We start from the raw sequence: 27,442 nt of genomic DNA on the forward strand, positions 1-27,442 counted from the left end.
CTTATTCATTATAATTATTGTATAAAATGGTATAAGAATGCAAACTTAAAATGTATTATAGTCTATTATCAATTCAGGTTAAGAAACTAGTGTTGCTTGCATCCTATTTAAAAAAAAGGCATTTCTTTTTATATTCTACTAAAATGCAAAAAAGGGTTTGATTCTATTAATTGTGTCTTTTTTATTGCACTTTGGCAGCAGATTAGTAAGCTTAATTTATACTTTTGTAGCAACACTATTTTTATATAATGGCAAAGAAAGGGTTCAGAGTATTTTCTTTTTTCCCTGTGTCATATGTGGCAGCACTGTTCAATGTTTCTTGAAAACATTACCCACTGTAGTATGTGACGTGTGAATAAACTCCAACTCTGTATCAACAACATTGTGTAACTTCAGTTAAATACTTGTATGTGTGTAGATTAAAAAGAGGTAAGATAAAGGATCTGCAGTATTTTATGAAGTATTAATCGTACAAAGGTCAGTTTTATACAAGTAGAAGTGTGTATTTACCTGGTAGTAGGCTGTCAGTAATGGCTACGCCTCTCTATTTGGACTGGTAGATCTCGGCAGACTGGCAACTTTAAAAGTAACTCTCGGTTCAAAAAAGGTTGGGCACCCCTGATTTAAGAGATATATGTGTACACATATAAATCATTAAGTTGAGTTAATAACTGGAAAAAGTCACGAAAAGTCTAATTTTCACAGAGTGTGTTAAAAAAAAGTGCGCTTACTTCAGTCAAACACCAGATTGTCAAACTAGAGCGTATTGAGCAGGAAAAAAGGAGAGATGGAATGATGGAGCAACTGCACTGTCTAAAGTTTCTAACCCGACAGGGCCTAGCAATCAGGGGGCATGCGGATAAGGAGAGCAATTTCCAAAAGCTAGTCAAACTCGTAGCTGAGAAAAACCCCACTCTGAAAATATTCATGCTCACCGGGAAATATGCATTACACGAGACAATCAATGAACTTATAAATGAAATGTATCGGGAGTCTCTCACCAATCTCTGAACTGAAATGAAAAGCAGTGCGAAACACTATGCAGTTATTGTGGATGAAACTTGCGATTGTGCCGGGCATCAACAGTTGTCTTTGACTGTACAATGGGTATCAGCTGATTATACAGGCACAATGAGTGATTACCACTCCGCTAGTGCCTGTAGATTTAGAATGTTTTTGACCATCACATGCATTTTTTGCCCCCTCCACTTCTGAAATGAATCCGGCTGATCACAGCTCTCTATAGGGTTTCATTTATCTTGTTGGCAGCTCAACAAGAGTGATTATAATACGATTAAATATGAAGGGTCTATTTCAAGCTTGTTATGGAAATAAGTTATTAGGCTTTTGTGTATCAACTAAGATTTGTTAGAAAATGTTATCAACATGAATTGACTGAATTTATTTTAAAAGTGAGCTTATTAACACATGAATGTGTAATATATGTGTACATTTATATTTAAGAAGTACAATACAAGAAAAGCACAAGTTTCATGTGTGGGCCAAATTTCATTGTACTTTTTGAATTTGCTGAGGGCCAATTCAAAATGGCCGTACTTTGGACACCCCTGGTTTAAAGTGTTAATTAAGATTAAAGGGAACAGACCTGCTCTGTGTATCCGAAGCTGAGGCTGTAAAACAGCGTCCAGTAGTTTCTGGAGTCTCTCGTTCTCCTCTTTGGAAAGAGACAGCTCCTCCTCGTGCTCTGTTATCGTTTTTTCAAACAGAGCAAATATATCTTCAGCAGCAGCAGTGAGTCGCTGCTTCTTCAACGACAGCAGCATTTGGACTTTACTCATGTTTACTAGATCACCTTTTCCTGCAAACTCCGTTAAACACACCGTTTCTCTCTTCATCAAACTCTCAATCTGACTAGTGTTGCTAACGTGTTTCAAGCTAGCATGTTAAGCTAGCTCCTATAGTTTGAGGTAATCCAGAAAAAAGAGCACAGAGTCCATTCGGAGGTTTATCCAGACACACAGATGATGGATCAGCAGTGCTGGAGCTCACACACACTTTATCGGGAACACAGAGAGAGAGAACCGTAGCGACGAGACGCCTCCTCGATCCAGGTTAGAAAGAGCTGGGAACTTCAATTATTCTCCTTTGGTGTTTATTGGCGGTTGGCAAACCAACTTGTAGGTGCATTACCGCCACCAACTGGACTGGAGTGTGGACAAGAGATGCAGAAAGAGGAAAGAAAATAAAAAATAAATAAAATTCTAGATTATTTGAAATGTATCAATTTCTCTGAGAAATGTAATAATCTCACAATATATATTGCCCGATGTTTTCCCCAACAGCCCTGATAGGGAAAAGTCATGGTATTTAGCTTTAATCAGTGTCTGGAAAGAGTAGCCTACTATATTTCCTGCAATGCAGTAAAACATGTTAGACAGTTTCTGGCTGCCTACAGTGTATACACTTTCCGGTGGAAAATACAACCATTTCATCCGGCTGTGATGAAAACTAATAATCCACCAAAATAAATGTTGTTGCTAATCTTTGGCATATCCAAGACTGTGATAAAAAAAATCCGACCCCCCCCCAACATTTATTATATGGAAAATAACTGCCTTTTTGTGCATGTTTTTCATAGAAAACGCAAATTCATGTTTTCAAACCTGCAGATAAAGAGTTAAAATCCTGAAAATAATTTGATATTTGATATTTTTGATCAGGACTGAAGTTGATTGAAAGATTTAACCCCAAAATGTTTTTAAAAATATTAATCTGTTGTCATTTTAGAGCAGTTTTTGGAAGTGGACATTTTTGTCCCGAATGACTAATGTGTGACTTTTTTATTCAATCTGATTTTGTGTAAAAACTAATAATGCAAAAAAATCAATTTTGTTGCCAATCTTTGACATATCCAAGACTGTTATAATATAATTATATAACTAAATAACTAATTTTCTCTGTTTTCATCGTGAAAAAAAACAGCGGTTTCATGTATTCAAAATGGCATTTAAAGGGTTAAAATCCTGAAATTACATTCTTGGTATTTTCTATTAGGGCGGAAGTTGCTTTAAAGATTGAACCCAAAAAGGTTGTGAAAAAAACCTTTTAATATAATGTTTTTATCAAAGTCTTTTGCAGTGGACATTTTTGTCTCGAATGACTAATTTGCGTAGTCGATTTGTTACACAGTGAATTAAAGACCAATTTGAAAAATGTAAATTGGAATTCCAAAATAGATCGAGAAAATAGCCTTGTTACAAACATTCAGGCCGTTTTCACCAACACAACCAAAATTATTGCAAAATGAAAAGTGAAAAATTACCCATATGGACAAAAACGTCCAGAGTGATACCGGAGGGTTAAGAGGAAAATATTCCCGTTTTTGTTGTTGTTATTACTGTCAGGAAATGTACAACCTAACCCTGGTCCGCCCACTAGTAGTAGTCAGATCGCTACTCCTGCTGATTTTAAAGCTAGGTCTGGGTTGGGTTTCATCCACTTGAATGTGCGCAGTCTGTTAGGTAAACTAGATTTTGTCCGTATCTGGGCGAGCTCGACTGACGCTGATGTCATTATTTTATCAGAAACATGGCTAAATAAATCTATTTTGGCCTCTGACATTGCCTTAAATGGTTATAATGTGTATCGTACCGACCGGCCTAATAAAGGTGGTGGCGTTACCATTTATGTTAAGAATAAGTTCAGTGTACCCACATTAGTTTCCAAATCTATCAGTAAGCAATTCAAATGTTTAGCCTTAAATATAGAAGTGGCAAAGGGTCAACAGGTCATGGTGGTGGGCTGTTACAGACCCCCCTCAGCTGTCAAGGACTCCTTGTCTTCGCTAGCAAATCTGTTATCGCAACTAGACTACAAGGAAATAGTGCTACTTGGAGATTTTAACTGGGACTGGTTAACTGCAGGATTTTAAAAACCTTTGTATCTCTTTAAATGTTTCTCAGATTGTTGACAGTCCTACTCGCCCTAACATTAAGTCCCCTAATAAATCCTCCCTAATTGATCTCATTCTAACTAATGTTCCCTATAAATACTCATCTGTGGGAGTATTTGCGAATGATGTGAGTGACAACTGTGCTGTAGCCACAATTAGGGACACTAAGGTTCAAAAGGTTAAACCTCGTATTATTATTAAGAGAGACATACAACATTTTGTGGAGCAGGGTTTGGTACATGATCTGTTTGGGTTTGATTGGAGAAAAATCGATCCGTGTGCTGATGTAGAAACTGCATGGTCTTATTTTTATCTTGGTTTTATGGAGATCATTGATAGACATGCACCCCTACTTACATTTAGAGTAAAGGGACGAGACAATCCATGGTTTTCTGCTAATCTGTCCAGTCTCCTTCATGAGAGAAACAAGGCCTGGGCAAAGGCTAGGAAATCAGGCTCAGAGGTAGAATGGCTGCGTTTTAGGCAGCTAAGGAATAGCTTCACTTCACATGTCAAAAGTGCTAAGTCGAAGTACTATTTATCAGTTACCACAGAAAACCTAAATAATCCTAGGACATTTTGGAAAGCCATAAAATCGATATCCACCGGTGAAATCCGTAATGAGCTACCTCCGTGCCTTACCACAGCATCTGGCTCTATATCGGACAGGGCCACTATGCTAAATTGCTTTAATGAGCATTTTGTGTCCTGTGGTTCTATGTTTGATTCTGTCACTAACTCTGCTGCTGTGAACACCCCAATTCGTGACTCTGAACAATGTGGTCTGGAAAACCCTTTCAGTTTTACTCCTTTTACTGTCAATGTTGTTCATGAAGCCTTATCTAAGTTAGATCCTAAGAAACCGGCTGGCCCGGACAACGTAGAACCTTTCTTTTTAAAGATAGCTGCAGATTGTATTGCTCATCCTCTCACTACTCTTTTAACCTCTCCCTCAGCACAAATGCAATTCCAAAAGTATGAAAGTCAGCTTATGTCTTGCCTTTGCTAAAAGGAGGGGAAGCAACTATTTTAAACAACTATAGGCCAATCTCTAAATTATCAGTTCTGGCGATGGTGCTCGAACGCCTAGTGAGTGAACAAGTAAAGGAGTTTTTATGTAAAAATGATATCCTGTCCAAACATCAGTCAGGTTTCAGAAAGCAACATAGCACCATCACTGCGACAATGAAAGTGGTGAATGGCATTACAAGTATCTTAGACAATAAGCAGAGTTGTGCAGCTCTATTTATTGACCTTTCCAAAGAGTTTGACACCGTTGATCATTGCATTTTGAAGCAGAGGCTACTCAGTATTGGCATATCCAGCCATGCAGTGGGGTGGTTTGTGAACTACCTCTCTGAAAGGTCCCAATGTGTTCACTTTGATGGGCTGTCTTCTGAGTGGTTGAACATTGCTAATGGTGTTCCTCAAGGTTCTGTTTTAGTTCCACTTTTATTCTCTATATATATCAACAGTTTAGGTGAAAATGTGGATGAAGCTACTTTACATTTTTATGCGGATGATACCGTGATGTACTGTGCAGGTCCCTCCATTAAGGAGGCTGTTGTTAAATTACAGGCTGTTTTTAACATTATTCAGACTCAGCTCTCTGAGCTTAAGCTTCTTTTAAATGTTGATAAAACCAAGGTAATGCTATTTTCTAAAGCTAAAAAGACTACAGACACTGCTTTGGATATTGTTACTATGCAAGGACAAGTACTCAAAGTGGTTATCTGTTATAAATACCTAGGTATCTGGCTTGATGATTGTTTTACTTTTAAACTTCAGGTCATTAATCTGCTTAAAAAGCTGAGGGTTAGACTAAAAGGGTTCTTTTTCAGAAACAAGTCCTGTTTCTCACTTGAGGCCAGGAAAAGGCTAGTCACTGTGACCTTTTTACCTGTGCTGGACTATGGTGATTTGATCTATATGAATGCACCTGCCCATTGCCTGGAAAAGTTAGATGCCGCCTATCAAAGTGCTCTGAGATTTGTTACTAACTGTAAAGCACTTACTCATCACTGTACTCTGTATGCCAAGGCAGGTCTGCCTTCACTCAGGTGTATTTCCACAGACACTGAAAACTGGAGTAATCAAACCGCTCCTAAAAAAGCATAACCTTGACGCAACCGTAATGAATAATTACAGGCCCATATCAAACCTTCCCTTTTTAAGCAAATTTATTGAAAAAGTTGTTTTTCAACAGTTGAGTAATTTCATGTTTTTAACTGACGGTTTTGATGTGTTTCAGTCGGGCTTTCGACCAAACCACAGCACTGAGACTTCTCTTGTTAAGGTCTAAAATGGTAGCCACCAGAGTGTATGCAGCTTCCGGTTTTGGCTACGCGTCACTCTCACTCCTTATTTGGTCATGTGTGTGTGTTAGACTGCGCTGGACTGCCGCATAGCCAAGACCGGAAGCAGCAGCCACTCTGGTGGCTACCATTAGCAGCTAACTTTTGCTCTGCGATTTTTACATAAAAATGGAATTATGGATTATAAATGAAATAATTGTTTTTTATACAGAGACGTTAAAAACCTATGGATTAACCGATTCAGCTGCGTTTTTTCTCGTTTTAATGCCATTGAACACGTCTTTCGATCAGATTGACAGCTACGGTGAGATATCTCCCATAGAAGCTACGTAAAGGTACGTGTTGTGATGTCTGTGTTTGCTTCCCCTGTCCGAGTTCGGATCACTCAGTGATGATACTATATACCTAAATAATCTGTGGAACCTCAGCTTTAATCGGATATCTTGTATGTGCAGCTACGATAAGTAATAAGGGTACTTTTATCTTGAGTTCTGTGCCAAAGTGCGTTAGCATTTTTCACTCAGGGGTCATTTAGATGCTTCTTATGAGACTTGTGTTTTGTTTTGGTAAAAATGGTTTGTATCATCAGTTAGCTGAGATTATTTCCGTTAATCTGGTATAACCAGTACTCGAGTTGGGGGGGGGGGGTGAGGGGGGATGGCATCCCCCCTGAAATAAAAACGGTCAAAATCATCCCCCTTCTAAAACTGCCATTCCCCCTTTCCATGTAATTTTATCAATGAACGTGGCACTGGTATTACTGCTATTTCAACATTAATTTTGCGCATTTTGAGTAAAATACTGTGGGCGAGGGAGCACGCACACACGCAATGACATTTTTACCAAGTCACTGACGCTATACTATGCGAGTGCCCTAGAGGGCGCCAGAGCGCCGTGATGCGCCTGTTTGAACGATGCCAGAAGCACAGGTAACGGTCATCACAATGGCCAAGCAACCAGGAGGACAACGCGATCTCAGGGACTTCATATTTAAAAATACTAAAAATAACATTTCAGGTAAGTCAAGAGTTAGTAATCTTAGTCATTACTCATTACTTTAATCACCAAAGGTGGAATCTATGGACATAAGCAGCAATAACAACTTAGTTTGGAGTTTAGCTACGTTTTTCTCTCGTGTTAGCTAGCTGGTAAGACTCAAAACTGTTGATGAAATGATACCACCAGCACCAGAAGAGCTGAACCCTCTCCTTCAAGCAGTGAACACTCTGGTCATCTCCACAGCTCAGTGTGAACGTGGGTTTAGTCAGATGAACATTTTAACCACAACTAGAAGCTCCCTAGAGGTAAAAAGCATGTCAGCCTTGCTTTTCATCAAGTGTTGGCCCTCCACTGAACAAGTTCAGACCAGAGGTATATGTCAAGACTTGGCTTCAAAGCCATTGCTTAGCTAAACAAAAGAGCCAGAAAAATTTAGACCAAAAAGCATGATTATGAAAATCTTTGGAAACTTCTATGAGATGGGGGAGAGTGGAGCAGGCAGCCATTGACAACATTGGTCCTATTTTGTATTATCTGTATAATCTTTTAATATATTTTCATATTTTGTAAACAAATTCAATTTGCACTTAATGCCCTGTTAAAAAAAGTAACATTGGGAATGTTAACATAAAATATTTGTATTTGAACTGCAATAAAATGATGACGGATCAATATTTTTCTAATTTTTTTCCTCACATTTTTTATGAAGTGTTTAATTTACATAATGATTTAATTCATTACGATACCAATGTAACCCTTTAGATACCAGTTTTGATCGTATACCAGTAACTGCTTTTTTGAAAAAATACACTATAATTCAATATTCTAAAAACTATTTTGACTTTATTATTAGTATAATCAGTTGATCCATCTGAATAATAAATGAGGGACTGTTAACCTACAAGATTTGTACCATAGACTTCCATTATAACCACATTTTTGTATCCCCTCCCCCCCTTTCAATTAAAGTGAAAAAAAGATGTTGCACTAATTGTCCTCTGCATTTGACCCTAAATGTTAGTGGTGCCATGGCAGCCCGGGGACCGACTCTAATTCTGAGGTGCCTTGGTCAAGAGCAATGAAAGGAGTATCTGAACATCCATAACATGCATGTTGTTTTAGGAGTATAATAATTATCTTTATTCTGGTTGGTCTCCCACCCTCGGCGGGTTATCAGCACAAATTATGTCCCCATATGATAAAATCCACCATCCCCCCTGATTTTTTTTACAACTTGAGTACTGTATATAACACATTAATAGGTTCTTAAATATTAAGATCCCCTGAGACACAGTGTCGTGAAAAAAAAAAGTAAAGTACCCGCCGGGACTTTGGGGCTTAACAGGTTAAAAAACCGCAATATATACCGTAGGGGGGGGGGGGAATCGCGATGTCGGTTTTTTTCAATATCGTGCAGCCCTAGAGCTGAGTATTTCTACTTTTACTCAAGTACATTACATTACATGTTACTTGTTAGACGCTTTTATCCAAAGCGACTGACATACTCAATACTGTGGACAATCCCCACAGGAGCAATTTGGGGAGAAGTGTCTTGCCCAGGGACACAACGATATGCTGAGTGCAGTGGGTTTTGAACCTCTGCCCCCCCTGATCCGAACACCAGAACAAGATCTGAGTACTTCTACTTTTACTCGAGTACAAGATCTGAGTACTTCTGCTTTTACTGAAGTAATAATAATAATAATAAATGATATTTTTATAGCGCCTTTCAAGGGACCCAAGGTTGCTGTACATGGTGGACAAACAAAACAAACAGACAATCAAAGGGCAAACAAAAAATAAAGGAAGCCGGGGGACCAAGAAAGGGCTAGGGCCCGAAGGCCAGGGTGAACAGGTGTGTTTTTAATGCTGATTTGAAGATGTCCAGGGACGCAGCATTACGGATCTCGGCAGGATGTGCATTCCAGAGGGTGGGGGCCGCAACACTGAACGCTCTGTCACCAACAGTTTGGAGGCGAGAGCGGGGGATGGAGAGCAGGCCTGTGTCTGAGGACCTCAGACTCCGAGAAGGGGTGTAGGGATAAAGGAGGTCCGATAAGTACTGGGGGGCGAGGGTATGGAGGGACTTGTATGTGAGGATGAGTGTTTTTTACTGAATCCGGTACTTGACCGGCAGTCAGTGTAGGTGGATGAGGGTGGGGGTGATATGTTGCCATGGCTTGGTGCGGGTGAGAAGCCTGGCGGCAGAGCTCTGGACGTATTGGAGCCTGTCCAGGGTTTTGCTGGGAACCCCGGACAGGACTCCATTGCAGTAGTCCAGATGGGATGTGATGAAGGCATGTACAAGTGTTTCTGCAACAGAGTCAGAGAGTGAAGGCCGGAGTCTGGCAATGTTTTTGATATGTCCAATTATTTTGAAATAGAACATGGTATTCCCCAAGGGAGTGCAGTCAGTCCAATATTGTTTAACATCATGATTAATGACATATTTACATGTTTAGACACATGCATCCAATCGGCTCTATACGCAGATGATGGGGCTATTTGGATGAGGGGAAGAAATGCCCCATGTAATGGATAATATAGCTTGAGCGATTAGAAAAGTGGAGAGGTGGTCATATAACTGAGGATTCAAAATGTCAGAAAGCAAGTCATGCTACATGGTATTTACAAATAAACGCAAGATCCAATGACTCATTCACCTTTGTCATTATCCAATGACAAAGGTGAATGAGTTCAAATACCTAGGACTGTGGTTTGATAGCAAATATACATGGAAAATGCATATTAAACAAGTGGAAACAAAATGCTTATACTTACTTGGGACATGTGGTTAGTAAGAAAGGGGTGGCCACGGACCCAGAAAAAACTGCAGCTGTGCAAGAATGGCCGGTCCCCAAGACAGTCACTCAAGTCCGTTCTTTCTTAGGCTTTGCAGGCTACTACCGCCGATTCATCCCTGCCTTTTCCCGGCTGGCAGCTCCCCTGAATGTTCTGCTTCGGGGTACTGCAGGGGGTAAATCAACAACAGTTAAGTGGTCTCAAGAGTGCCAGGGTGCGTTTGAGGAACTTAAGCGAGCTCTATTACAGGCGCCTGTGTTGGTGTATGCAGATCATTGAAAAGAATGACCAGAACTATAGTTCTTTTAAGTTAGAGTTTCTGGCGCTATTTTGGGCAATCACAGAGAAGTTCAAACACTACTTCTGTCTACACTAGAATTCACAGTGTTTACAGACAACAATCCCCTGGTACACCTTGGGACAGCCAAACTGGGGGCCGTGGAACATAGGTGGGCAGCCCAGCTGGCAAACTTCACCTTTTCAGTCAAGTATCGACCCGGTGTGGAAAACCGGAATGCAGATGCCTTGTCCCGGCTCCCAGGGGAAGTAGATGTCAAAGCAGTCTACCACGTGCCCAGAGCTCAGGGAGGTCTAAGAGTGAAGGATCCACCAGCTGGAAAGGACTGTGATCCAGGGTCTTGGCTGGAGCGTCAACAGGCAGACCCGGAGTTGGACAAGGTGAGACAATTGATAAACCAAGGGTTAAATGAGTCTCAGGTGCGACGGTCTGAGTTCCCCCAAGTGCACGGGTGGTTGCAGACATGGGATCGGCTTGAACTTCGTGACGGAATCTTGGGGCGCTGCATTCAGGAACCCGACACGGGCCAGCAGGCTTTCCAGTTGATTGTCCCAACCCAACATGCCCGGGAGCTGTGGGAGGATTACCACAAAGCGGCTGGACATGCCAACAGCAAAAAGGTCTTGAGTATCCTGCAGCGCAGATTCTACTAGCTGGGGATGGCTAAGGACATAAAGTCCTGGACAGTAGTATGCCCACAATGTGTGACAGGGAAGGCTGGTCCCAAGGTGAGGGCCCCTCTTCAGCCCATTGTCTCCAGTTACCCATGGGAGGTTGTAGCCCTGGACTATTTATCACCCACCAGTATATCCTGGTTATGACAGATCTGTTTTCCAGGTATGCTGTGGCAGTGCCCACCAAGGACCAGACAGCCCAGACGACGGCGAGACATTTGTGGACCGCTCTCATCCAGCCTTTCGGGTGCCCAGAACGGTTCTTGACGGACTGAGGAGGTGCCTTTGAGTCTGAGGTATTGCGGCAGCTCTGTGAACTGTATGGCTGTACAAAGAGCCGCACTACCTCATACCATCCCCAGGGAAATGGGGCCTGTGAGCGTTTCAACAGAACTTTGCTGTCATTATTAGGCACACTAGGTGCAGAGGAGCAGGTACGGTGGAGGGAAAAGCTGCCAGCTTTAGTTCAAGCGTACAACAACACTGTACATTGTAGCACTAAACTGACTCCCTACTTTGTACTGTTTGGCCGTCACGCCAGACTGCCTGTTGATCTGTGTGTAGGTGTTGTCCCCCCACAGAAAAAGGGAACAATTAATGGCTGGGTGAGAACACACCATCAGACACTGCTTGAAGCGTATAGCCGGGTACGAGCTCATTCCAAGCAAAGGCAGAACTGGGACCAGACACGGTATAATAAAAAGGCCCATGCTATCCCCTTGTTGCCCGGAGGGAGGGTGCTGATCAGGAACTTTAGACGGAGAGCCAGAGGCAAGTTGGAACCATATTGGGTGCCTTCTCCCTATGTTGTTGTCTCACAGGTACGGCCTGGCCATCCAGTGTATAGTATCCGGCCCGAGGGGAAGGACCAATACGGACGATGCCCCGCAACAACCTGCGTCCCTGCCCAGCAGGATTATGGACTGAGTCTCAGGTGTGTCCTCAAGAAATTGATTCCCAGCCTAAACAGCCTGTATTCTTGTTGCCTTTTGCCCCTGTAGCTAGGTGGGACTCTCAGCCTACTCCAGTCATACCAGGCCTAGTGCCTGAGCCAGAGCAGTTTGGGGAACTAGAGCAGGTCCCAGCCCAGTTGGACCCTGAGCCTCAATTGGAGGGTGGGCTTGTGCCAGGGGAAGGACAAGGCCCAGTGAGAAGGTCGCAGCGTCGAAATGTTGGGGTGCCTCCACAAAGGTACCAGGTCTAAGGGGTAGTCGGGACGACCACCAATATCGGGGGGGGGAAATGTTGCCAGTAGGGATGGGATTTTTGTATGTCAAATGATGATGCGTTATATTTACTGTGTGTATATGTATTTTAAGCGGAAGTGGGGACAAATGTGTGTTTCCATGCATAAAAAGGTTTAGCCTGTCAGGTGGGCGGAGTATGTGTGTTGTCGCAGCTGGTGTGAATCAGCTGGATGAGAGCAGCGTGATTGGCTGCTGCCCGCCCAGCCTTCCAGGGAGCTACGTGGATTGGCCGGTGGTTGGTTAAAGCGAGGAGCCGGGACATTTACAGGGAGAGCTGGGAGAACGGAAAATGTGAAGCTACGAGGCGAAGAGGGAACGGGAAGCAAGACTCTGGACGGATCGACGAGGAATCGACCGTGAGGCGAAGGTCCACTGTGGAAGTTCTGCTGCACTGCGATTTGCTGTACGGCTGCCAGCCACTGATCGACGGGTCGGTTGAAGGCAGAATTGCAACGCTCCCAAGTTCCTGTTATTGCAACGCTCCCAAGTTCCTGTTTATTGCAACGCACTCAAGTTCCTGTTATTGCAACGCACTCAAGTTCCTGATCATTGCAACGTCTTCAAGTTCCTGTCTTTCGCACCACACGCTTGTTCCTATCAGGGCCAGTGCGCATCTGAGTCGGACGCGCTCCGAACTATTGGGAGACGCACGCCAAGTCTCCAGCTGCTGTCTTCCAACCAGATCCCTGGGTCGCTCAGTATTGGAACATGCTGCGCTTAAGGAAGGGTGAGAGAAATAACTTTTAACTCCTCTCGGTCTGAGGTGTTCCAAACCGAGAGCGGACCCATAACTATTTTTAACTCGGGCCATGTCTTGGCAGGCTGTCACTGGTTAAATGAACAAAGGGAGTATGGAGTGCAAATAGTGCCACTCGTTGTCATTTGGCCACCAGTGCCAGTGACTTTTCCATTTTTACTCCTTAGTGAGTGGGAGAGCATGTTCATTGTGTGATGTGTGTAGTGATTTCTTTAAATAGACGTGTCATGTGTGTAGTGACGCCCTGATAGAAGTGTCATGTGTGTAGTGATTCCCTAATAGAAGTGCCATGTGTTTGCATTATTTGCATGCTTTTGTGATCTTGTACTGTTAGTTGTACCATTGATAGTCCCTCCGGCCAGCAGGGGGTGGGGTAGAGCAGTAACAGCCTGAATGACGGGGTGGTCTATAGGCACTGCATTACTTGGCCTTGTGATACATTTCCATGTGAGAAGCTTGGCTGATATGGTCCCTTACTGTTAACTTAATTTATAATAAAGATTATTGTGTTACCTGATATCTACCTGCTCCTCGTGTGTGTGGGTTAATTGGGGGATTAAAATAACTGGGTGCCAGCAAGTGGGCCATTACATAGAGGGCTCACTCGCGACATATACAAAGTTCCAGGGTCGTGGGTTTGGCTGGACGAGTAAGGAGAGAACGAGGGCATATGGAGTGGAGACCATAAAGTTTGCCAAAGCAAGCCCATTTAGCAGTGTTCCCCCATGGCTTTCCCCAGAAGCTAACATAGATATGAGTATCATAGAAAGGAAAAAAGAGTGGCAAATAAATGAAGTGGGAATTAAAAGGAGTATGTACCTGAACAAAAGTATTACAATTACCTCAACTTGTACACAGATGGATCCAAGAAGCAAGAATGCGTGGGGATGGGCGTGTATATCCCAGAATTCAAAATATCAATCTCAAAACGAGTGTCAAATAACTTATCAGTTTATACAGCAGAAATACTCGCAGCAATTATTGGGCTACAATGGGTTGAAGAGGTCAGATAGGGTGGTGATATGCACAGGCTCACTATCTGCTTTGAAAAGCATACAGTCGACAATAACTGTTAGAGAAGATTTAATCATTGAACTTAACCATTGCTTACTGAGACTTCAGAGGAGGGGAATAGATGTGCAGTTATGCTCGGTGCCTGCACCAGTTGCGCCTCCAGAAATGTATCATAGGGGTGGCCAAATGGGGCCACTGAAAATCTTGGGGTGGCCCACCAAAACCAAGAATGTAATTGTTGTAAAAGTATAGACTAGATGAAAACAATGGCAAAGAGAATCACCTACTGATATACTTTGGTTTCTTATTTGACATTTTCTGATACTATTCATCTGAAGTGAATATAATACGGATAGTTAACATTTTACTTCAAACAACATTTAAAATAACCTTGTTTTGTGTTATGTATACATGTGTTGGTGATTTATTGTTTTATTTGTTATATATGCTAGTTGTTCTTTCCTTTTAAAAAGACAAATACAGCTTAATTTAAATAAGTTCCTTTATTGTAAGGCACAACATGTTCAGCATTCTCAACACATACAATACACAACAGCAACACAACATGTTCTTCAGTTATCTTATGTCTCTAGGTTATAAATTGTTTTAGACTGAACAAAGCTGTTTGTGTCACACTGGGATCAAAGATGATTGACATTACTTTATTAAATCATGACTATTTTATTTCAACAGGACCCAAAAACACAAGGGGTATAAAATGGTAAATACATACTGTGATTGAACACAAAAACACCATCTATTATTGACCTTTATAGCAAATTCAAAACATTATAAATGATACAAAACACCACCTTTTAGTATTAGACAGAAAATAGGTGAGGAGACATTGTATTTTTTTAGATGAGGCCACTGTGGTGAGATTATACATATAGCTTGTATTAAAATGTATATTTATACTTTATAAACAAACTGGTTACCCTTTTTTTAATTAGCATACAGAACATTATGAAAACAAACTTGACTAATGGTCGGCTCATAACATCAGAACACAGAAGAAGAAACACTGCATAGATTCTCGTTTAATTTTGAAGGAGCTGCAGACCTAAAGTGTGTAGAAGACTTAAATGATTACAAAGGTCACAATCACATTAATTCAACTGTAGTTTTAGGTTTTAGTTTCACTTTTACAAAACAGAGTTCCACATGTACTTTCTAGCATGTATGGCCATCTCCTCACTAGCCCTATGCTGCTGCTCCCCTGCCAGCTCTGTCTCTCCTTTACTCATCTTCTTCTTCAAATAAGAAGAGATGTCTGTTGAGTTTCTCTTCAGGTTCTGCAAATTGACATTACACACAGCAGTGATTAATAGTAGCCTACGCATTACACCAGCCCAGCATACCGACATCAGCTAACGTTAGCTTAGCAAGCTAAACTAACGCTAACTAGGATAGCCGCCAAAGTGTGTTTACAGACGAATTATACCTGAAGTCCAGCCAGCCTTTACTGAGCCCCGAGCCTGTTTTCCAGGTCTTCCAGCGTTTTTCTCGTTTTAATGCCATTGAACACACATTTTGATCAGAATAACAGCTAAAAGTAAGCATATCTCCGTTTTTTGCTACCTAAAGCTAACACACTAAAGCCTAAAGTGTTGTGGGGCTTAACAGGCAACGAACGTATATGACTTACCTTCTAGTAGTCTGGTGGATTTGTGTCAAGTCAGTAGAAAAGTCAGCAGTTTTGCTGCAACCTGCTGCTGTCTGTGCGAATCTCAGAGTGATGCGCGCGAGTATCAGAGTGGTGCACTGAGTATCAGAGTGGTGCGCCTAGTATCAGAGTGTTACCATGGTAGCAGAGGGAGAGGGAGGGGCTGCAGTATGCGCGTTGGAAGCTCAAATCAAGCGACTCGCTGGCTGTGTATTTGTTGTTAAATATCAGATAAACTACTACGCATACGTGACTGGCGAGGCGGTGTTTGTGGTGGGGGGGCCAGTGGGGGGGGCCAACAAATATATCAGGGTGGCCATGGCCCCCTGCCCCCCCCCCCCCCTGCTGGGGCCACTGGCCTGCACATGAGGGGGTTAAAGGGAATGAGCATGCTGATAAGTTAGCAAAAGATGCGTTACTTATTAAGGAAATAGCAATACTAGTTTCACTTGGGAAAGGAGAAGGAAAAGCAATAATTAAGAAGAAGGGTATGGAAATATGGCAGAAAAGGTGGGAGGAAGATCAGAAAGGGAGGAGATGCCACAAGTTACAGAAATCAGTCCTAACAAAGATCTATAGAAAGGAACAGACTGGAGGAGATCATCATCACTAGACTCAGACTGGATCATACAGGATTAAAACGGCACAATGTTTATAATGGGAAAAAGTGAAGTTGAAGAATGCAGTGGGTGTGGAGTGAAAGAAAATGTGGAACACATCATATTACACAGCAACATGTACAAAACAGAGAGGGAACAACTAAGAGACAGGGTCAGAGAGGCAGGAAGGGAGTGGAGCCTGATGGGGACACTGGGAACAAAAGGTGAGGGGGTAAGAGCTACCCATACTTGCCAACCCTCCCGATTTTTGCGGGAGACTCCCGATTTCATTGCCCTCTCCCGGTTTCCTCCCGGGGTCATATTTCTCCCGCATTTCTCCCGATTTCTGACAAAATCAGATTTACTCAGGACTGTTTCCACTCGGACTTTAATACAGCTACACCATTGTTTGGTTTCCATGGTAGCATGTCTCTTTAGTAGCGCGCGCAACTGAAATGCTGCGCTCACACCGAACGTGATGCGAATATTCACTTCGCTCTAAACGCTCGACTTTCACCGCGGCTGCCAGCTGTGTTTACTCGCATCATTCAAACAAGACGCGCTGGCTCGGGAGCAACAACTACAACAAAATGAACATAGTTTACCGTGATTAAATTGTAATACACGTTTCTAATCATAGTGAGTGTCTGCATTTGGCTAAAATCTTGCCTAGGGCAGCAAATTGGTCAGGGCTGGCCCTGGGTGAGGCAGATAGTCACAGAAAACTGAACAAGAATCGACAACTCGACCCTCTGCTCACTCCTTTCCTGTAAAATACAAGTCCAGCCCACACATATGCTCCATGCTACAAGGCAGTGCACTTACAGCTACAATAGGCATGTTAATCTAATACAGCTCCGGCGATCCGCTAGCACCCCCCCCCAAGGTTTTGAAATGCTATGTGAGTGAAACACGATTGATTGGAAGAATTGTAAACAACGTAAATACAGTGGTATAATTCCACAAGTGATGATAGGATGATATGGTGATACACGCTCTTGTACAGTAGGTGGCGGTATGCACATTCAAATTGTTTGCAGTCCGCCAAAAACCTAGAGAAGAAGAAAGAGAACCTGGATCCATGTGGCGTCTCGTCGCTACGGTTCTCTCTCTGTGTTCCAGATAAAGTGTGTGTGAGCTCCAGCACTACTGATCCATCATCTGTGTGTCTGGATAAACCTCTGAATGGACTCTGTGCTCTTTTTTCTGGAGCGTTTACCTCGGACTATAGGAGCTAGCTTAGCATGCTAGCATGTTAGCAACACTAGTCAAGGAGTTTGATGAAGAGAGAAACAGTGTGTTTAACGGAGTTTGCAGGAAAAGGTGATCTAGTAAACATGAGTAAAGTCCAAATGCTGCTGTCGTTGAAGAAGCAGCGACTCACTGCTGCTGCTGAAGAGATATTTGCTCTGTTTGAAAAAACGATAGCAGAACTCGAGGAGGAGCTGTCTCTTTCCAAAGAGGAGAACGAGAGACTCCAGAAACTACTGGACGCTGTTTTACAGCCTGAGCTTCGGATACACAGAGCAGGTCTGTTCCCTTTACTCTTCAGTAACACTTTATTATCACATTAATAACACTTTAGACTCTTTCATAGCACTTCAGGAGGGTTTGAGTTATAAACTTAGCTATATGGGGGTCTTTAAAATGAACGTGTACACACACACACACACACACACACACACACACACACACACACACACAAGGCCGGACTGGGACAATAAGTCAGGCCGGGAATTATACACTTCTTTTGTTTTGTGCCATTCTGCTGGATTTACTTGTGAATATTTACAGCGTTGCTGCCCATAGTGATAGCCGTATAGTTTAAATCTACTACCCACAAATAAACATATGGACATGGGTTACTATTTAAACATTGCATTTAGGAACCTGTCCATGTGATTTTAAGTGGGGGTGGACCTCAAATCCTCTAGGGCGGTCCGGGGGCCTGCTCCCCCGGTAAGATAATTTGTTTTAATGTTGGAGTTATATGCATCAATCTGGTGCACTTTGAGGGTGAAATAAAGAGACTAGATCTATGGAAATACCAGTGGCGTCGCCTGGCCTGGGCAATGTTTTTTCTGTTTCACCGACGACCGGTGTTCTTACTTTTATGTAGTTGACGGAGCAGTTTTACTTTACACGACACTGTTCAACACTTAATTCTGCTTCACTCTTTAAATTAACAACCGCGTATGTCTTGAAAGACTCTTTTGGTAAATATATTTGAAGACATCATTGTTCTTGTGACACGTAAATACTACGCTTCCTATGTTTTGGTGCGGACTGCGTTCACACAGGCAATGAACCGCTCCAGAGTTCACAAGCAAGCGTTCCGAGACCACCTATTTTAGCGGACCAGAGTCCGGTTGTTTAGTTCACTTAAGAGGTCTCGGACTGTGTTCACACCGACCCAAATGAACTGCACCAAGCGGCTAAACGCACCAGGGTTAGATTCAACCGGACTATAAAAGGCTGGTGTGAATGCTCCGTTATCTCAGTGGGTCTCAAACGGTTTGGTCACAATTATTCAAAAGATTATTTCCACGGCACACCTTCATATGATCATTATAGTTATAAGAGAATAAATGAAAAACAGTTATGAAATACTATATCACATCACTCCTGTTCTGAAGTCTTTACACTGGCTTCCTGTGTGTCAAAGAATATATTTCAAAAATACTGCTGCTGGTTTATAAAGCACTGAATGGTTTAGGCCCAAAATACATTTCTGACCTCCTGCTAAATTATGAACCATCCAGATCTCTCAGGTCTTCAGGGACTGGTTAGCTTTCTGTCCCCAGAGTCAGAACTAAACATGGAGAAGCAGCGTTCAGTTATTATGCTCCAAATATCTGGAACAAACTCCCAGAAACCTGCAGGTCCGCTGCAACTCTTACTACTTTTAAATCCAGGCTGAAGACTTTTCTTTTTGTCGCTGCTTTTAATTGAACTATTCACATCTTAAACTGCACTGTAACTTTTATCCATGTACTTTTTCTTTTAATGTGTAATTGAACTATTCATATCTTAGACTGCACTGTAACTTTTATCCATGTATTTTTTCTTTTAATGTTTATTTTATTAGCTTTTCTTTTTAATTACTGATTTTAAATGCCATTTTCTTAATGTCTTTCATTTTTTGTAAAGCACTTTGAATTGCCTTGTGTTGAAAAGTGCTATATAAATAAACTTGCCTTGCCTTGCCTTGCCTTGCCTATATGGCAGTAAAACAATAATCGAGTTTAAAAGGGGAGTGATTTAAGATAAATGTATTATCTTTTCAATTTACACACGGCATCTATTGCACGTCTGTCCGTCCTGGGAGAGGGATCCCTCCTCTGTTGCTCTCCCTGAGGTTTCTCCCATTTTCCCCTTTAAACTGTGGGTTTTCTCCGGAAGTTTTTCCTTGTACGATGTGAGGGTCTAAGGACAGAGACTCATATTGTCATACTGATATTCTGTACAAACTGTGAAAACCACTGAGACAAATGTAACATTTGTGATATTGGGCTATATAAATAAACATTGATTGATTGATTTGTAAAATATCCATAAAGAAAAAGAAAATCTGTTTACAGTTCTGATCTCTTAATTTTGCTCTCAAAGTGCACCAGATTGATGTTTTTAACTTCAATATTTAGCATCCCCCCCGGACCCCCCTAGAGGAGGTGAGGTCCGCCCCCCACTCAAAATAGCACTTTACCCCTGCCTATATGCCGTGAGCTGATTATCGAGCCTTCATTGTAACAGTCGCGGGTGTACTGTGTGTGTGCGTGTGGGGAGTGTTGCAGTAGAAAATTCCACTGGTTATTCTCTCTCTCTCTCTCTCTCTCTCTCTCTCTCTCTCTCTCTCTCTCTCTCTCTCTCTCTCTCTCCGTCTCTCTCTCTCTCATCTCTCTCTCTCTCGCTCTCTCTCTCTCTCTCTGCTCATCTCTCTCAGTCTCTCTCTCGCTCATCTCTCTCTCTCTCTCGCTCGTCTCTCTCTCTCAGTCTCTCTCTCTCTCTCTCTCATTCTCTCTCTCTCTCTCTCTCTCTCTCTCTCTCTCTCTCTCTCTCTCTCTCCAGCCAGTCAGTATCTCATGCAGCTCACTGATCCAGTAATCAGTGACTCGATAGTGAAGAATAGTTTAGCTTGTTCCAGATGTAGATAAAATGGTAACACTTTATATTAAGGTACACAAATTAACCATCAACTAGTTGTTAATTAACATGCATATTAACAGTTTATTTGCTCTTTAGTAGTCATTATAAAACACTTATTAATGTCTTATTCTACATGACCATATTCTACAAGTAATAAGCCATTAGTTGAGAGTTTTTCCTCAATAACTCTAATTAGTGTTTATTTATTGCAAGTAAGGAAGTTGTTGTACATGAGTTTTGGTCTTAATATGCGCTGCTCAATATGGGCCTAATGAGGCAGCAGTACCACACGAATAGTAATTCTCCCATAATAACACTTATCAAATATGATCTATTCTTATGTAACAAGACATGAAACTATAAGTTTGAATTGTGTCTAAATAACAAAAAATTAGGTATTTATATCTAAGAATATGTTTTGGGGTCTAATCTGAGGTGCTTTAATTTGCGGTTTCTGAGACTGGTAACTCCAGTGTTTCCCCTACCATTGTCTTGGCGGGGCACTGCACCCTGCCAACAGAGCCCCGCGCCCCGCCTGAAATTCAAGGTGTTTTTTTCATTTAAAAAAAATAAATAAAAATAAATATATATATATATATATATATATATATAGCACCAAACTGCAACTGAAGTCATCTATCCACGGTCACTTTTGACATTGCACATGTGCTCTTTTATTAAATAAACTAAATGCCTATGTTATTTATCCAATATATGTGCATGTTTCAGTGTCCACTGCTTTGCGTATTTACATTCTCCCTCCGCTCTCTTTCTGAAGGGCGGGGCTCCGCTCCCCCCCCCCCCCCCCCCCCCCCCTACACACACACGAATGCACACACTCACAATCAGAGACAAGAGCGGAGGAAAGGAGGAGAACAACAAAGTGTAAAAAAGTCAAACAAATCTGCATTATTGCCCCGAGCTCTGCTGTCTGCCCGTTTGTGTGTGTCCCCCCAGTTTCAAATTTGTTTATTATTATTTTTTAACCTCAAGCCTTTCTCGTCACGAGAGAAGGACACACACAGCCTGCCCAGGTGGACGCGCGCGAACGCGACATTGAACGTGGCGTGCGCATTCTAAAAATAGCTCACAGATGGTGAGCAGGTACCGCGGTTTTGAACTACAGTATTGAATTTGACAGAAAACAACAAGGAAGCGCCAGCAGAAGAATAGTCTAATGAGTTGGGTGAAAAAAAAAGATGGGAGATGTGAGTTGGTTTATTCAGTAAATTAGCTCAGGATAATTGGATGTTCTGTCTACACCTGTTGATGTGAGGCTAATGCAGGATTTGCTAGCTTGATGCTACCGGCATTTAGCGGCAATGATTCAACAAATTGCCTCTTAAAATGTATCGTCAGCAATGTATGACAAACAGACTGCTTGTTTAATGTTAGATTCACACCAATAGCTCAATATGATCATAACACGACTGCTTTCATATCAGAGATCAGATGAGGTGGAGCTGCCTCCAGCAATAGAGGATGAGGCAGAGAGAAGCAGCGGCAGCACAGGGTTGCAGCAGGTATGTTATATGCTGTAGTCAGGTGATTTAAATGTATCAACGAAGGGAAGAAGAGTAGGCTACATGATAAGAAGGGAATACAGTTTGAATAAAAGTAATAAAGTACAATGTAACACTGTACTTTATTACTTTCTAATGTACAAATACTTTGTTACTGTATGATATCAATAACAATAATCCACAGCTCCTCTCTCTGCTCCAGAGGATAAAAACAATTATAAATTCAAAAAAAAGTTTCGGGGCACTCCCCCAACGGTTCGTACTGAGGATACATTCAAAGTTCTTGACATTTTCCGGATCGACTGGCCTTAATTTCTTAAAATGATGGACGGTCGTTTCTCTTTTATAATATGGATTACAACAGTAGTCAAATAGGGCTTTTCACTGTGCACTACCACTACCTCTGCACAACACAACTGATGGTCTCAAACACATTAAGAAGGCAAGTCATTCCACACATTGACTCTTGGCAAGGCACACGTGTTAATTGAAAACCTTTCCAGGTGTCTACCTCATGAAGCTGACTGAGAGAAACCAAGAAGGTGCAAAGCTGTCATCAAGGCAAAAGGGGGCGACTTTGAAGAATCTAAAATACAAATCACATTCTTGATTTTTTTTCCTTTTTTGTAAACTAGATAATGCCATATGTGTTCTTCCATAGTTTTTATGTCTTCAGTATTAATCTACAAAGTAGAAACACATTTAAAATAAACAAAAACCATTGAATGAGAAGGTGTGTCCAAACTTTTGGCTGGTACTGTATATAAAAAACACACATTTTAATATTTAGCAGGTTCCCTCATCTATAATCATTTATACAAGTGCAACTTTGAAAAAAAAATGTCTTCTATTGTAATGGTGATTAGATTTTTAAATGCTAACACTTAACAGTTTTTCCAACTGTGTGTTTCCTGTTTGCTGCAGATGTCCAGCTGCTGGTGGTGGTTAAAGAAGAGGTTCTCCCTGACCAGCAGGAGTTGAGCACCAGTCTGGACCAGGAGGACCCAGAGCCCCCCCAACACATTAAGCAGGAACAAGAGGAACTCAGGATCAATCAGGAGGGAGAGCAGCTTCAGGAGCTTGAGGAGGCTGATATCACCAAGTCCACTTTCACTCCTGACCCTGTGAAGAGTGAAGATGATAAAGAGAAACCTCAGTCCTCACTGCCTCATCAAAGACAAATTGAACACATGGAAACAGAAGCTGATGGAGATGACTGTCGAGGACCAGAACCAGCCAGGAACTCAGATCCAGAGAGCAGTTTACAACCAAAGACTGAGGACGACACTGGAGACTCTTCTGACCCTGACACTGAACACAGTGCTGATTGGAATGAGACCAGAGAACCTGCGTCAGGCTCAAAATCATTGAAAAATAGACATGAATCTGTCAGTGATCCACGACATAGTGCTGAAAATAAACCATTCAGCTGCTCAGTCTGTAAGAAAGCTTTTTCACAGAGTGGACATTTAAAGGAACACATGAGAATCCACACAGGAGAGAAACCATTTAGCTGCTCAGTTTGTGAGAAAGCTTTTTTACGGAGTGGAAATTTAAAGGCACACATGAAAATCCACACAGGAGAGAAACCACACAGCTGCTCAGTCTGTAAGAAAGCTTTTGCAGAATATAGAGATGTAAATCGACACATGAGAGTCCACACAGGAGATAAACCCTTGAGCTGCTCAGTTTGTACCAAATCTTTTGCATTGAATGGAAATTTAAAGACACACATGAGAGTCCACACAGGAGAGGAAATATACAGCTGCAATGTTTGTGACAAAAGATTTAAATGGTGTAGTCATTTCAAAAGACACAAGTGTGTTGGTCGTCAGTCCTCACAGCTTAATGAAATTCAAACTGAGGATAACGGAGAGGCAGAGCCTCCAATCAGCAGCTCAGCTGAACACAAGGAAACAGAAGCTGATGGAGAGGACAATGAATAAGTATTTTGACAGTTCACACATGAGAAAAATCTGACTGACTGGATTAACATTGTTGCACAACATTCATATAAGACTTAAATGATCTCCATCTTTATCAACATAAGTGGACAATATGTTTAATGTTTTTGTCATACTGGTTTTCTGATTTATACGTTAACCACTGACTGACCATTTTATTTTGGATTGAGGGCTCCAAGTTTCTATATAGAGATAAAGGATGATATGATGTTTTGTTCTTTATTTCTAAATGTTTAGTATCATTGCTATCCTGTTAATGATTCCTGTTTTACATAAATGTACCTGTTATCTGATTGTTTTTGCTTCTGTAACTGTAAGGGAATATATTTGTCTATTTTGTATCCTGATGACCTAATGCATTTAATCATGGGCGTCGCAGCCATTATATGAGGGTGGGACAAGTCCCCCCCACTTTTTGAAATGATTAATTTAGACCCCCCCCACTTTTACCATGCGGAAAGTCCGTGAATCGGTCTCTCCACTCGCCGCACTTTGTAGAGCGCTGTGTCAGTGGTTCACTAACAAATCTGTTAGAATGCACCATAATACAGGAAATCTATTTATTTTTCCGTGGGGGAGGACCCCCACACCCCCCGTTAAAAATGCCCCCACCCACATTCAGGATGCTTCCTACGCCCATGCATTCAATGACTAAATTATTCTTAATTACTGTCATTACATCATGGGTTTACATTGCAATATTAGAACGCATAAAACCCAACTTTATTTATTCGGGTGTTCATTGTTTAGAAGTCTGCTGTGTTTCATCCAAGCTTCCACTTTGTGCTCCAATAATGCTGAAAGTATCTGTTGTATGCTTTACCTGCTCCATTAACACAAGTGTAATTCACTGGAGAGAGACGAGAGATAGTGGATGGATCCAGAGGAGAACCAGAAGATAGTCCGTATCGAGCCTTCGGGTTCTGAAAATTATCAGGGATAGAGCTAGAAAAAAAACTCCAAAAACCTGAATAGAGCTAGAAGATAGCCAGTATAAAGCCAATAAAGACCCAGTAGAAAGACAGGAAGGAGCCAAAAGAGTTTGTATTTTTTATTTACTAATATTCAAGTTCTTCTCTTAAGATATTAGAACTTCCAATCTCAACATGTATCATTAATCCAATTTAAAAAAAACTTACATTTTTGCCGCCAATTATTGAGATTGTTTCACAGCTACCTTAAATATTTAGACTTTGTTCTGTACATATATATTACATAGGATGAACAGCACGATCCACTCTGCTGGATTCTGCCCAAATCTGCTCAAAATGCATTCAAACATCTCGCTGTATCCAAACTCCTGCAGTTGTTTTGTTCTGGATTCATAGTGAAGTATATTAGATGTTCTGCACTGTTATTGTTATGTATTTAATATAAAGTGAAATAGTCAGAAAAGAAAAGAGACTCACTTAAGGAAAAAGGTTCTGAACCAGTGAGAGTTCTTCATTCATTCTCTCAAAGAAAACACAGGAATGATCAGAGAGTGCAACATCAGTCACCACAACCTTAGAGATATTCAGACCCTTTGAGATAATTAAGTCCAGAGTGTGCCCCTTATTGTGCGTGGGCTCCGTCACATGCTGAGTCAGTCCATAGCTATCAAGAACACAAAACAGTTATTTTGCCCCTCTGTCCTGGGGGTTGTCAACATGGATGTTAAAATCACCAACAATGACTAGACGGTCAAAGTCAATACACACTATAGACAGCAGTTCAGTAAAGTCATCAAAAAGCTTGCACAGTATTTGGGTGGTCTATAGATATTTAGGAACAGAGCTCGAGAGGAGCATTTCAGCTGAAAGGCCACATATTCAAAAGAAGCAAAGTTCCCATAAGATGTCCTGCATTGAAGGGAATCATTGAACAGAATAGCAACTCCACCCCCTTTCTTATGCATTCTTTCCTGACTCATAAAACTAAAGTTGGGAGGGGTTGATTCGATAAGAACAGCTGCACTGTTATTTTGTTCAATCCAAGTTTCTGTTAAAAACATAAAATTGAGATTGTGCTCAGTGATAAAATCATTGATTAAAAATGTTTTTCCTGCCAAAGACCTGACATTTAATAAAGCTAGTTTAAGTTCGTTAAACACACTATCAGTCAGGTTTTTTGTGACAAGCTGTGGCTGACATGGAATCACTGCTACATTTGATAAACTCACACACACGTTTGAGCGCTTCCTGTATCTAAGATGATTCACCGCTCTTAATCTATTACCTATCAACACAGATATCGGCAAAGCTACAGGCAGGCAGGGCCCTGGCATGTCCTGGAAAGAGTTGAGAGTGCCATACGCCCTTGAGCCTGGACCCAGCAGATATCAGTTTGCAGCGTTTTGTACACACACATCCCTATCAGGCTTTGAAGGGGAGGGAGGACCCACCACCCTGCTCCTCTCATCATAGGAGGGCAGGGTGAGGGCTACACTGTATGATTGTGGTAGGCATGGTGATGAAGCCGGGGGAGATGGTGCGCATCTCTGCTTCGGTGATTTTGGTCGGCGTCGTTGAGGGGCGGGGGTAAAGGACATGCTGCCAACCCTGCGTGTCGCCTTCATGTGGTCATCGAACTCCAGGGGGGTGGGCGAGGGTGAAAGGGTGAGCGGAGAGTAGAGAGAGCTGGGGAATGAATGAAGAGTATCCTCAAAGGCGTTAACAGGGAGGGTGACGGGCAGTGGAGACTCCTCCATTTGTGTCATAGGTCTCCCATAATCAGAACATTCCTCAGGCGGGTGCAGTGATACTTCTTCAGGGTTTTCTGCGCGATGTGTTGTGTCTTTCTCCTGTTTTGATTCCTCTTGCCGCTTGTCCTTGGCAGAGGGAACAGATTGATGATGCAGGCAGTTGAATATGTTAGAGATAAACAATTGCACTCCTGACTTGTTCAGACAAACTCCATTTGCCTTGAAAAGATGTCTGCGATCCCAGAAAAACTTAAAATTGTCAATAAAATGGACAGAATGGTCAGTACAGACAGTTGAAAGCCAGGTGTTCAGTGCAAGCAATCTGCTGAATCTCTCCACTCCTCTTCTGACTGGCAGTAGAGGGCCACTGATGAACACCTCTGCATTTAGAGAGCTGACAGTTTCCAACAAACATTTAAAGTCTTCTTTCAGCACTTCTGACTCTTGTTTCACAACATCATTTGTTCCAATGTGCAGTACCACATTCTTCACAGTCGGATGTTCAGCCCCAATATGCAGGATCTTCTCAGCCAAGTCAGAGACCACATCCTTGGGAAAACAGAGTACTTTGGTGTTGTTCTTACTACACAGACCTTTTACATCTCTTACAGCAGAGTCACCCACAATCAGAGTTTCAGGCCCAGTCGTTAGCTTTCCCTCTAGCCTTTTACTTTTGGAGTAGCTATTGGTCCTTACCCTGCTGTGTGAAGAGGACAGGTTATCCAGGTCATCAGAAAGAGATCTCCGGCTCTCGGTCAGCGGAGCGTATCTGTTCTGGATTGGCACACTTGGTGGTTTAGGAGGATTGTTTGTAATTCTCCCTTTAGCAGCTGTCCATGGCT

At 41.9% G+C, this 27,442-nt stretch overlaps 1 protein-coding gene and 1 pseudogene across 1 annotated transcript in view; one reads left to right on the forward strand and one right to left on the reverse strand.

Annotated features, from left to right (window-relative positions):
• Window positions 1–2,096, reverse strand: part of LOC117534293 (phosphatidate cytidylyltransferase 2-like) — a 118,771-nt gene extending 116,675 nt beyond the window's left edge. Inside the window, exon 1 of the mRNA XM_034198497.1 lies at window positions 1,607–2,096. Within this exon, the coding sequence (XP_034054388.1) occupies window positions 1,607–1,856 (250 nt within the window). The 5' untranslated portion in view covers window positions 1,857–2,096. The remainder of the gene's footprint in view (window positions 1–1,606) is intronic.
• LOC117534283 overlaps window positions 1–27,442 on the forward strand; it is an 865,641-nt pseudogene that overhangs the window by 758,176 nt on the left and 80,023 nt on the right.

Source organism: Gymnodraco acuticeps, unplaced genomic scaffold, assembly GCF_902827175.1.
Source record: "Gymnodraco acuticeps unplaced genomic scaffold, fGymAcu1.1, whole genome shotgun sequence".
NCBI classification, from domain to species: domain Eukaryota; kingdom Metazoa; phylum Chordata; class Actinopteri; order Perciformes; family Bathydraconidae; genus Gymnodraco; species Gymnodraco acuticeps.